Below are 12,422 nucleotides of genomic sequence, written 5' to 3'. Positions count from 1 at the left end.
AAATGAAGAGAGTAGACGAGAAGAGAAGAGAAGAGAGGAGAGTAGAAAATAAGAGAAGGGAAGAGAGGAGAAGAAAAGATAAGCGAAAACTTTATAAATATCAGCTCAATGGACAATTACAACATGATGTGATACCAACCTTCAGATTCCTGACCCCGGGCTTGACCTTCCCAGTGACCACCAGCTCAGAGCCCTGGAAGTAGTTAGGGAAGAGGGAGCGTGTGACGTCGAAGGCCTGGTCATCCAGGTAGGTCAGCTGGATGTCTGACAGTAGCGGGCTGGCTACCTCATCGTAGAATCCCTTCAGCTGGAGTGCGGCGTCTGCGTCCTCGTACACCATCCTCGCCATGCCACGGTTGTCCAGTGCCAGGCGCCGCAGCAGTGTGATGTCGGCGTCGTCACCGAAGGCCAGGCCGAACAGAGAGGCGGAGCCCAGGGCGCTCTTAGCGTTGCTAAGGATGGCGTCACCGGACGTCACACCGATGGTTGCCTCACCGTCCGTCAAGAAGATGACCAGAGGGACCCGGCGGGCACCACCGGAGGAGGACGAGGAGGGGGAAGAGACGGAAGGGTTGACTAGCTGGGCGGCTGAGAGGAGGGCCGCGTTGATGTTGGTCCCTGGAGGAGGAGAGAGGGAAGGAGGTGTGGAGAAGAGAGGGAGGTGTGGAGGAGGTGGAAGAAATGGAGGAGGAGAGAGGATGCTGAAGAGGAGGCAGAAGATGGAATGAAATGAAGAAGAGAGAAATACAGACAGCGTTTTAGTGGTCTTGTCAGGTTGCTGCAGATTTAATGCAATTCTAAGCACATCAGACTCAATCCCACTCACATCCCTCAGCGATGATCCTCTTGACGAATTCCTTAGCGTCTCGTACGTTATTCCGCGTGGCCCTCACTGTGCGACCCTTCTTCCAGGTGAGGACCTTGTCTGAGAAGGTGATGATGTTGAAGTGGTCCCCTTCACGAAGGTCTTCCAGGATAGTGGACATTGCCTGCTTTGTCTGGTCCACACCAATCCAGAGTGAGAAGATAAATTATCATTTTATCAATATAATGTAGTGTCAATGTTGTCATTCTTGTCTAAATTAATGAGGTGTAGCTGGATGCAATGTGAGAGAGATAAAATATCTACTGTACCTGTTTGATCTTGGTGCCAATCATTGAGCCACTGACATCAATGACAAAGATGATATCCTTGGGGACCACAGGAAGCCCCCGAGGTGCAAAGTAGTGGGCAAAGTATCCATCAAACACCTGAGAGAGGCCAACAGAAGAGAATAATCCCTCATTGGATTAGATTATTGCCTCACTAGATACCGTCTTTGTACAGTATTTGTTGTGTAAGAGTTTGGTCCTACACAGTGTGTAGTGCTTGTGTATGTGTGTGCGTGTGCTGACCTGGATGTCTCCCATGAGGTCGCTCAGCTCTACATCGTACTGGATGATGTAGTCAGCGTTGAGTCCCTTAGAGGAGACACTGCTCTGCTGCTGCAGGCTGGGGTGGTAATGAACATGGGCACAACAAGGGTTCTGCTGGATCTGAGTGGAGGCTGGGGCTTCTGTCTCACCTGGATGGGAGAGGAAGGCCAGAAAACACCCTGTCATTGTGCATGTTTGAGATATACTACATGTTATGTTGCATCTTACTATACAATAACTACTCATTGTTGTGATCCAGATGAGTGATTATGTGACTTGCCTTGCTCAAACTGATCCCCTCAAACATGCTGGTTGTATCAAAACTAGCACTACTACTTTGACAATGAACACTAATTGCTGTCTTTTCCAATGTTACCTGTGACAGTGTTGGAGAGCAGTCGGCTGGACTTCAGCGGGAGGACCTTGACGAAGCTGAATCCTGTCCTCTCTGCTATGCTGACATCCAGGGTGAGGTTAGTGACCAGTCCTCCAGGCCTCAGGCCCAGGGTCAGTTCATAGCGACCCAACCTGCGGGGCAGCAGCTCCTCGTAGGACAACGAGAAGGACATCCGGGTCCCAGAGGGAACACTCACCGCCATGCGGAACTTCTCGATCTCCCTCTCCCTGAGACAAAGACACCGCAGGGGAGATAAACAACAGTAAGAGAGAGGTATTGGAGTGATGGTGGTGGTAACTGGTGAAAGAATGACTTGGAAACCGTGGGGAAATGGAATAGAATTTGAAGCAGGCAAGGACAACTGATCTGAGTAGAAGTGCTAAATGATTTAAATGGTTGTGGTGGGTGATGGGTGTCCAAATAGAATATAGATGTGGTTTGTTGTACTTTCACAAGCAAAACCAAGAAATCAGAATAAAACACATATCAAAGAGTGATTGTGGTATCAAATACTTTTTCAGACTGACTTGGTGGCAACAAGTCCAGCTGTTTTTCCTTGCTTCTTGGCTGCGTCATAGATCTTCCTGGCGGCACTCCTCTCCTTCACCTGGGCGATGTGCACTTTGCCATTGGAGGTGCTGGGGGGTAAGAGGAAAGAATGAGGTGAAACAGCCCTCTGTGTAACTCACTATGGTCAGACTATGTTAAGAAACTTGGGCTCATGGATGGGAAATATCTAGGTTTATTTGCAGCAAGCAAACTTTCCTTTACTGTAAATGTTATAGCAACTATTTGCATTATTAGTGACACGTTTCAAAGCAATAATATACTTCACAGCATTTGTGTTGGACTCACATGGAGGACAAACATGAATCGTGTTGGTTTACAGATTAAGTTCAAAACATGCTAGAGAGGAAAGGTAGGGTGAGAGGAAGGAGTCACTTTCCTCTGAAAACATTAGCTCTCTGAGCTCTGGTCCATGATTTGGTTGGGAAATGGTTCAGTGTAGGTTCTGCGGAGGCCATGGAAGGATTTCAGGGTGTTACAAGATCTATTTTCAGTAATCATGGTTGCATCCCACATGACACCCTATTCCCTTAGTGCACTACTTTTGACCAGACCCTTATGTGTTTGAACTTGAGACGCACCCATGATAACTGAAAAATAACACTCGGAACCCCCCTCCATGGCCCCTGGAGAACCTATACCCAACCATTTCCCAACCAAACTGGACCAGAGCTCACACACCCTAATCCAAACCATACAGTGGCTTGCGAAAGTATTCACCCCCCTTGGCATTTTTCATATTTTGTTGCCTTACAACCTGGAATGAAAATTGATTTTTGGGGGGTTTGTATCATTTGATTTACACAACATGCCTACCACTTTGAAGATGCAAATATAATTTGTTTGTGAAACAAACAAGAAATAAGACAAATAAACAGAAACCTTGAGCGTGCATAACTATTCACCCCCCCAAAGTCAATCCTTTGTAGAGACACCTTTTGCAGCAATTACAGCTGCAAGTCTCTTGGGGTATGTCTCTATAAGCTTGGCACATCTAGCCACTGGGATTTTTGCCCATTCTTCAAGGCAAAACAGCTCCAGCTCCTTCAAGTTGGATGGGTTTCCGCTGGTGTACAGCAATCTTTAAGTCATACCACAGATTTTTTTCTTTAAGCAATGGCTTTTTTCTGGCCACTCTTCCGTAAAGCCCAGCTCTGTGGAATGTATGGCTTAAAGTGGTCCTATGGACAGATACTCCAATCTCAGCTGTGGAGCTTTGCAGCTCCTTCAGGGTTATCTTTGGTCTCTTTGTTGCCTCTCTGATTAATGCCCTCCTTGCCTGGTCCGTGAGTTTTGGTGGGCGGCCCTCTCTTGGCAGGTTTGTTGTGGTGCCATATTATTTCAATTTTTTAATAATGGATTTAATGGTGCTCTGTGGGATGTTCAAAGTTTCAGATATTTTTTTATAACCCAACCCTGATCTGTACTTCTCCACAACTTTGTCCCTGACCTGTTTGGAGAGCTCCTTGGTTTTCATGGTGCTTGGTGGTGCCTCTTGCTTAGTGGTGTTGCAGACTCTGGGGCCTTTCAGAACAGGTGTAGATATACTGAGATCATGTGACAGATCATGTGACACTTTGATTGCACACAGGTGGACTTTATTTAACTAATTATGTGACTTCTGAAGGTAATTGGTTGCACCAGATCTTATGTAGGGGCTTCATAGCAAAGGGGGTGAATACATATGCACGCACCACTTCTCCGTTATTTATTTTGTATAATTTTTTGAAACAAGTTCTTTTTTTCATTTCACTTCACCAATTTGGACTATTTTGTGTATGTCCATTACATGAAATCCAAATAAAAATCCATTTAAATTAAAGGTCGTAATGCAACAAAATAGGAAAAACGCCAAGGGGGATGAATACTTTTGCAAGGCACTGTAAATTCCTAAATTCTCATTGGCTTTCTGTCATCATATGATGATGTGCTAAAATAAGGTCATGTCCTTTGAACAAATATATTTAAATAAAAACCAACAGGGACCAACCAAAATAAATCTCCAGCCATGAAGCAGGTCTTGTTTCGGACACAGAGCAGAATGAAATGGTGGGTTTAGCAGGGTGGAAAATAGAGGGGCCTGTATGTATGTATGGCTGAGAGGGAGTGGGAACTGGGAACGGCTGCACATGAGTGACCTACACACAGAACACAAGGCCCTCAGTCCCACGTTGAGAAACGCCACCGAACTACAGAAACACAGTCACCACAGCTATTTTCCTTCTGGGTTAGTTAGTGAAGTGTTGTGTGTGTGTGTGTGTGTGTCCCAGCTAGCACATAATGTTCTGAGAACCAAATGTTTCTTAGAGCTTGGTGAGAACGTGGTTGTCCTATGGTTATTTTGCATACAACCTTCCCACAACTTTCTGGGAATAGTTATGGATAGTTGCTTGGCTTTGGAACATTCTCAGCACATTTACGGAACTTCACAAAATAACTTTAATTTCTTGGTATTTCATTACTTCAAACATGGTTACATTTAATTACACGTTCTTGGAACGTTCTCCAACTGGTTTGACATTCTCAAATAGTTAAGAAATAACGTACTCTTGTTGAAATTTCCATACTTCAGCATAACTTTTCCACTGGTTTCTTCATGGTTCTATTTAAAGTAATGTTCTCAAATTGTCCCGAGAACATTAAGAAACAACGTTCTTCTGTGGAAATGTCAATACTTCAGCATAACGCTTCCTACAGGTTTCCTCATGGTTCTATTTAAAGTAATGTTCTCAGAACGTTCAGAGAATGTTAAGAAACAAAGTTCTTATGTGGGAATTTCAGTACTTCAGCATAACGTTTTCTGCAGATTTCCTCATGGTTCTAGTTAAAGTCATGTTCTCAGAACATTAAGAAAACATTCCATAAAAACCGCAAGAAAACATTAATAACGTTCAAAGAACGTTCTAAGAATGTTATTGAAAAACATATACATTCCGTTCTCACCGTCTTCAATCTTGTTAAGTGTGTTAATGAGTGCTTGTTTCCATCGAAATGGGGTATGTTTGAATAGAATAAAATGAACTGCTTAAAAAGAAACATGGCATGCTAGCTCCATCCATGGATAAAGAACAGAAGATCATAGGTTTGAACCTCAATAAAAAATAAATGTGTTTGCATGATTAATGTTTAAGCAAATGAATGTCCATGTGTCCTATGGAGTTGAAAACAGTTAACACAAACTAATCTAGAAGTGTTATTAAAGTCTTATTGAAACATTCAATTAAAGTTTTAAGGAAGTTATTCAAAAACCTCAAAATAACCTATAATTTCCATTCTCAGAACGCTTTCAGGGAACCATAGTAAAATGTTCTCAAAACATCCCTGCAACCTAAAGATTAATGTTCCTAGAACAGGCAAAATGTTACTTCCATTCTCAGAACGAATAAAAAAAAACCAGTTTTACCGGTCAGGAAACGTATGGCTTCGTTCCCAGAACCAATGGGAAACCAAAAACATACATTCCCACAACTTCGAAGGAACCAAATGTGCTAGCTTGTGTGTGTGCGCGCGCATTTGTGTGTGTGCGTGCGCGCACGCGTATGTGTGACAGAGAGAGATGTGTGAGATTATATGCATGTGTCAGAGAGTTAGTCCGCATATAAAACTGTCAAGAGTTTACATCCCCCATTTGACTACATATAAATGGGTATGTGCGTGGCGTTTGTAGGCTATGTGTGTCAGTATGTGTTTGCATGTGTGTGCGTAGCATGTGTACCTTGGCTTGTTTATATGTACCTTGGTAAACTTTGCAGGAGAGAGAGGGGGGGAGAAAACAGGGCAAGCTTCTGTCATTTTCTCTATTAACTTTCTGACATATTTACAAACCCTGGTATTTATCCCCCAGACTCCTCCCCCTTCTGACCCAAACCCAACCCCAGGCTCCGGCTCCTCGTTGGTTCTATAATGTTGACTTATTTATCTTGTTTATATTTAGCGTTTTTTAAAAGGAGAGTGGCAGTGGTTTCCAGCCCTCTTAGTAATCAAATGATGTGTCTCCTCTCCACACTGGACGGAATCTCAGTTCCTGACATCATTTTTCTGAAGTTTTTATTTCTGGGAGTTTGTCCGGAAACCACCGACCTGACTGGCATTAGGGATTTGTTTTGTTTATTTACTATCAAGCTTTACCCTCCTTTTTTAAAATCTAGGACTTCTCTTATTTTATACATTACTCACCTTTACAGCCAAAAATAAATGTAATTTTGATGCTGAAGAATATGCCATTCTGTTTGTGCTATCATGCCAGCTCCTTGTTACTCATCATCAAGTATCAAGTGTTGGCAAGAGAGCAGAAACATACTGGCACCCAGGATAGAGGGATACAATTACATCATTCCAAGGGAAGGAACAATTAATTTGATTATAGGCCCACTACCTTCGATGAAGTGACTAAAATAACAATAGAGGTGAAACACAGAGAGAGAGAGAGAGAGAGAGAGAGAGAGAGAGAGAGAGAGAGAGAGAGAGAGAGAGAGAGAGAGAGAGAGAGAGAGAGAGAGAGAGAGAGAGAGATAGATAGATAGATAGATAGAGAAAAGAGAGAAAGAGAGAGAGAGAGAGCTGTCTGGCTGGTTCTCACTCATAGCCTCTCCTGCTACCTGTGAGCTTGTGTAAGTGAGGGGTACAAAAAACAGCATTTCCTACTCTTGGGATAATAAAGTCAACTTCACTTGACTTGAAGTGTGTGACTGACTCACATAGTGAAGTTGGAGATGAATGCAGCTGAGGGCAGGTCTACCTCGAAGGCTGCCTCCTTGGTGACAGCTAGCTGGTTCCACACAGAGCTCTGGACGGTGGTGTGGGCGTAGCGAGACATGACAGAACACCTCACATGGTAGTCTGTCACCTTCAGCTGGGAACAGATTAATCCAACAAACAGTCAGCAAAGAACTTATACATTTGATCTGATGAAATCGTTATATACTGTAGCTACCCTAGTACAAAGCTAATAGCAACCTCATCAAGAGCTTTGGACCTCTTGGTGTAATTGCTAAGGTGTTTGACTGACAGTTGTAGAGACCAAGGTTTGAGTACTGGTTGGGCTCTTTTGTGAATGAAAATCCAAGTATTACTAGGCTTTTTTAAAACAGGCTTCAGTGGCTTGACAAGTTTAGACAAATGATACAAAGGCACACTCTGCAAGATATCCCTCCCACCCCCTTGTTTACTTGGCTAATTCTGGGCCCTGCTGGGACCGATCTGGTCAGCTGGGCCACATTCCTGCCAGGCCGGGACACAGACAGAGAGACAAACAGACCTGTTTCTCGATACTCACTGGTATCAAAAACAGTGGACAAGCTTTCTGATACACCAGAGACCTATTGCTTGATGATCTACATTCTATCTTTGGCAACATTCAAAGCATCAAATAAAATGTTGGCTCCATAGCGATACAGTACTAGCGTAGGGTTTCTCACTCTGTGTGGCGCACAGGTTATAAATACAGATTGCAATGAGTGATAGCTAGATCTACACTGGCAGAATGAGTGGGAGGGGTACGGTCCGGAGGAACAGTGCTGGGTCCCGGTGAGGGATATCCTCGATCCGTCCCTGTTGCGGGATTTCCACCGTCGCCATCCAGCTCGCCCTGCTCCGCGTCCTCCTGGAAGTCCCAGAGGCCGGTGTCGGAGTGCTGCTGGAGCTGCGCGTCAGGGGACGTACTGTCACGACTTCCTCCGAGGCTGCCTCCTCTCCTTGTTCGGGCAGGCTTCGGCGTTCGTCGTCACCGGCCTTCTAGCCACTGCCGCATCACATCTCATCATTCCATTTGTTTTGTCTTGTCTATTACACACACCTGGTTCATATCCCCTCATTAGTAAGTTTATAAGTGTTTCCTCTGCCCCCTTGTCCTTGTGGGTGATTGTTTAATGTGTGGAGAGAGTAGCTCGGTTGAGCTTCATGTGAAGTGTTTCTTGTATTGCTAGTAAAACATTGTAGGCTTTGTCTTCCCCCTTATGGTTATACAACTAGCAAAAATAATCTCTAGCACACAGAGGTTAATGTCACACGGAATAGTGACTGCTACTATTGATATGATTTAGAAGGGGATCAATGTTCAGTGAATGCTATCCAATATTATCACAGCCCATCTACAGAGGCAGTTGCTGCACGTGTGCGAAGCCGTACCAGGAAGATTTTTATTTGATTTATTTTACCTTTATTTAACTAGGCAAGTCAGTTAAGAACAAATTCTTATTTACAATGATGGCCTACACCGGCCAAACCCGGACGACGCTGGGCCAATTGTGCGCCGCCCTATGGCAAGATATCCCTGGTTTGAATGTTGTGTTTCGGTAATGATACATTCCATGTAGCTCATACTCACCAAAGATTTTGCTGGTTTGCTCTGGCGTCTCACTCTCTGGGGGGAAAAATAATACAGAGAAAGTTAATAAAAGTGTAATGAATCCTAACTATAGAGTTGAGCTCAGCAGAGCTATAGGGTTTGAGCGCAGCAGAGTGTCACGATCGTCGTAGGGAATAGACCAAGGCGCAGCGTGATGAACGAACATGTTTAAACTTTATTATCTTTAGTGATAATAGACAACAATAAACAAAACAAGAAACGACTCGTGAAGTCCACGGTAACAATGACCAACACGGAACCAGAACCCACAAACCCAAAGGGAAAACAGACAGTTTAAATATGGCTCCCAATCAGAGACAACCAACGACAGCTGACACTCGTTGCCTCTGATTGGGAGTCACTCTGGCCAACATAGAAAATAAACACAACTAGAACTACCAACATAGAAATCTAACACATAGAATGAACACACCCTGGCTCAACATATAGAGTCCCAGAGCCAGGGTGTGACAGTACCCTCTAAAGGCGCGGACTGCGACCGCGCCTCAACTAGAGCAAAACGGGGGAGGGCTGGGCGGGCATACCTCCTCGGCGGCGGTTCTGGCTCCGGCCTTGACCACCACCCTCCAATAAACCCCCCATAGCGCCCCTGGTCCAGTCTGGCCCCGCTGGCTGGAGCTGAACTGGACGTAGCAGGAGCGGTTAGCTTCAGCTCCGTAGTGGAGCAGTTGACCGGTACCTTCCCAGGCACCGGTGGCCCAGGCACGGGTTGTGCTGGACTGACGACGCGCACCCCGGGCTTAGTGCGTGGAGGAGGAACGGGCCTTACCAGGCTGACGACGCGCACCCCTGGCCTGGTGCGTGAGGAGGAACGGGCCTTACCAGGCTGACGACTCGCACCCCCTGGCTTGGTGCGTGAGGAGGAACGGGCCTTACCAGGCTGACGACTCGCACCCCCTGGCTTGGTGCGTGGAGGAGGGACGGGCCTTACCAGGCTGGACGACTCGCACCCCTGGCTTGGTGCGTGGAGGAGGAACGGGCCTTACCAGGCTGACGTCTCGCACCCCCTGGCTTAGTGCGAGTGGCAGGAACAGGCCGGGCCGGGCTGGCGACGCGCACCGTAGACTTGGTGCGAGTGGCAGGAACAGGCCGGGCCGGTGGCGACGCGCACCGTATACTTGGTGCGAGTGGCAGGAACAGGCCGGGCCGGGTTGGCGACGCGCACCGTAGACTTGGTGCGAGTGGCAGGAACAGGCCGGGCCGGGCTGGCGACGCGCACCGTAGACTTGGTGCGAGTGGCAGGAACAGGCCGGGCCGGGCAGGCGACGCGCACCGTATACTTGGTGCGAGTGGCAGGAACAGGCCGGGCCGGGCTGGCGACGCGCACCGTAGACTTGGTGCGAGTGGCAGGAACAGGCCGGGCCGGGCTGGCGACGCACACCGTATGCTTGGTGCGTGGAGCAGGGACAGGCCGGACTGGGCTGGCGACGCACACCGTAGGCTTGGTGCGTGGAGCAGGAACAGGCCGGACTGGGCTGACGACGCACCCCGTAGGCTTGGTGCCTGGAGCAGGAACAGGCCGGACTGGGCTAACGACGCACCCCGTAGGCTTGGTGCGTGGAGCAGGAACAGGCCGGGCCGGGCTGGCGACGCACACCGTATGCTTGGTGCGTGGAGCAGGGACAGGCCGGACTGGGCTGGCGACGCACACCGTAGGCTTGGTGCGTGGAGCAGGAACAGGCCGGACTGGGCTGACGACGCACCCCGTAGGCTTGGTGCGTGGAGCAGGGACAGGCCGGACTGGGCTGGCGACGCACACCGTAGGCTTGGTGCGTGGAGCAGGAACAGGCCGGACTGGGCTGACGACGTACCCCGTAGGCTTGGTGCGTGGAGCAGGGACAGGCCGGACCGGGCTGGCGACGCATACCGTAGGCTTGGTGCGAGGAGCAGGGACAGGCCGGACCGGGCTGGCGACGCGCACCGTACACTTGGTGCGAGGGGCCGGAACAGGCCGGACCGTACTGGGGACACACACCACTGGCTCTACCTCGGGATCTGGAATGGGCCGGACCGGACTGGTAACACACCCCAGTACCTCTCGCCGTGCCTCTACACCTTCCTTCCCTGCTTTGACCAGTGGCCCCCGTAACCTGGTGGCCTTCTGAATCCGCCCCTTTTCTGCCTCCGTCAGCCCCGTCGTCCATGCCGTGTGCCCCCCCCCTAAAACATTTCTGGGGTTGCCTCTCGCCTGTCCGACGTTGACACTGCTGACGCCGCTGCTCCTCTTTCGCCAGGGCCTTTCCCGGCGCTTCCTCCCATGTCCAGTCCAAGTTCTGCCCCGGGACACGCTGCTTGGTCCTTACTAGGTGGGTTCTTCTGTCACGATCGTCGTAGGGAATAGACCAAGGCGCAGCGTGATGAACGAACATGTTTAAACTTTATTATCTTTAGTGATAATAGACAACAATAAACAAAACAAGAAACGACTCGTGAAGTCCACGGTAACAATGACCAACATGGAACAAGAACCCACAAACCCAAAGGGAAAACAGACAGTTTAAATATGGCTCCCAATCAGAGACAACCAACGACAGCTGACACTCGTTGCCTCTGATTGGGAGTCACTCTGGCCAACATAGAAAATAAACACAACTAGAACTACCAACATAGAAATCTAACACATAGAATGAACACACCCTGGCTCAACATATAGAGTCCCAGAGCCAGGGTGTGACACAGAGCAGAACACAAGGTTGTAGTTTGTTATGTACACACCAGGGCCCTGAAAGTAACAGATTGCTGGACTCCTGTAGTTTGGAAATTTTCTCAAAACAAGTTGAGGCCTTCTGAACACTGTGCAAAGCTTTAAAACCTTAAAGGTAAATAAATAATAAAATCAAATGTTATTTGTCACATGCGCCGAATACAACAGGTGTAGACCTTACCGTGAAATGCTTACTTACAAGCCCTTAACCAAGAAAGCAGTTTTAAGAAAATAGAGTTAAGAAAATATTTACTGAATAAACTAAAGTTTTTAAAAAAAGTAACACTATAAAATAACAATAACGAGGCTATATAGAGGGGATACTGGTACCGAGAAAATGTGCAAGGGTACAGGTTAGTCAAGGTAATTTGTACATAGGTAGGGGTAAAGTGACTATGCATAGATAATAAACAGTGAGTAGTAGCAGTGTAAAATCAAGGGGGGGTCAATGCAAATAGTCTGGGTGGCCATTTGGTTAATTGTTCAGCAGTCTTATGGCTTAGGGGTAAAAGCTGTTAAAGAGCCTTTTGGACCTAGACTTGGCGCTCCGGTACCACTTGCTGTGCGGTAGCAGAGAGAACAGTCTATGACTTGGGTGGCTGGAGTCTTTGACCATATTTTGGGCCTTCCCCTGACACCGCCTAGTATATACAGTTGAAGTCTGAAGTTTACATACACTTAGGTTGGAATCATTAAAACTTGTTTTTCAACCACTCCACAAATTTCTTGTTAACAAACTATAGTTTTGGCAAGTCGGTTAGGACATCTACTTTGTGCATGACACAAGTAATTTTTCCAACAATTGTTTACAGACAGATTATTTCACTTATAATTCACTGTATCACAATTCCAGTGGGTCTGAAGTTTACATACACTAAGTTGACTGTGCCTTTAAACAGCTTGGAAAATTCCAGAAAATGATGTCATGGCTTTAGAAGCTTCTGATAGGCTAATTTACATCATTTGAGTCA

General features: G+C 47.0%; 1 protein-coding gene across 1 annotated transcript in view; it reads right to left on the bottom strand.

Annotated features, from left to right (window-relative positions):
- Window positions 1–12,422, bottom strand: part of LOC121545788 (inter-alpha-trypsin inhibitor heavy chain H6-like) — a 33,460-nt gene that overhangs the window by 7,277 nt on the left and 13,761 nt on the right. Inside the window, exons 2-9 of the mRNA XM_041856616.2 lie at window positions 8,706–8,741; window positions 7,078–7,232; window positions 2,341–2,451; window positions 1,793–2,040; window positions 1,396–1,565; window positions 1,135–1,251; window positions 827–998; window positions 140–618 (exon numbers count right to left, since the gene is read on the bottom strand). Of these exons, the coding sequence (XP_041712550.1) occupies window positions 140–618; window positions 827–998; window positions 1,135–1,251; window positions 1,396–1,565; window positions 1,793–2,040; window positions 2,341–2,451; window positions 7,078–7,232; window positions 8,706–8,741 (1,488 nt within the window). The remainder of the gene's footprint in view (window positions 1–139; window positions 619–826; window positions 999–1,134; window positions 1,252–1,395; window positions 1,566–1,792; window positions 2,041–2,340; window positions 2,452–7,077; window positions 7,233–8,705; window positions 8,742–12,422) is intronic.

Source organism: Coregonus clupeaformis, chromosome 30 (assembly GCF_020615455.1).
Source record: "Coregonus clupeaformis isolate EN_2021a chromosome 30, ASM2061545v1, whole genome shotgun sequence".
NCBI lineage: Eukaryota > Metazoa > Chordata > Actinopteri > Salmoniformes > Salmonidae > Coregonus > Coregonus clupeaformis.
This window is presented reverse-complemented; position numbering and strand designations above follow the sequence as displayed.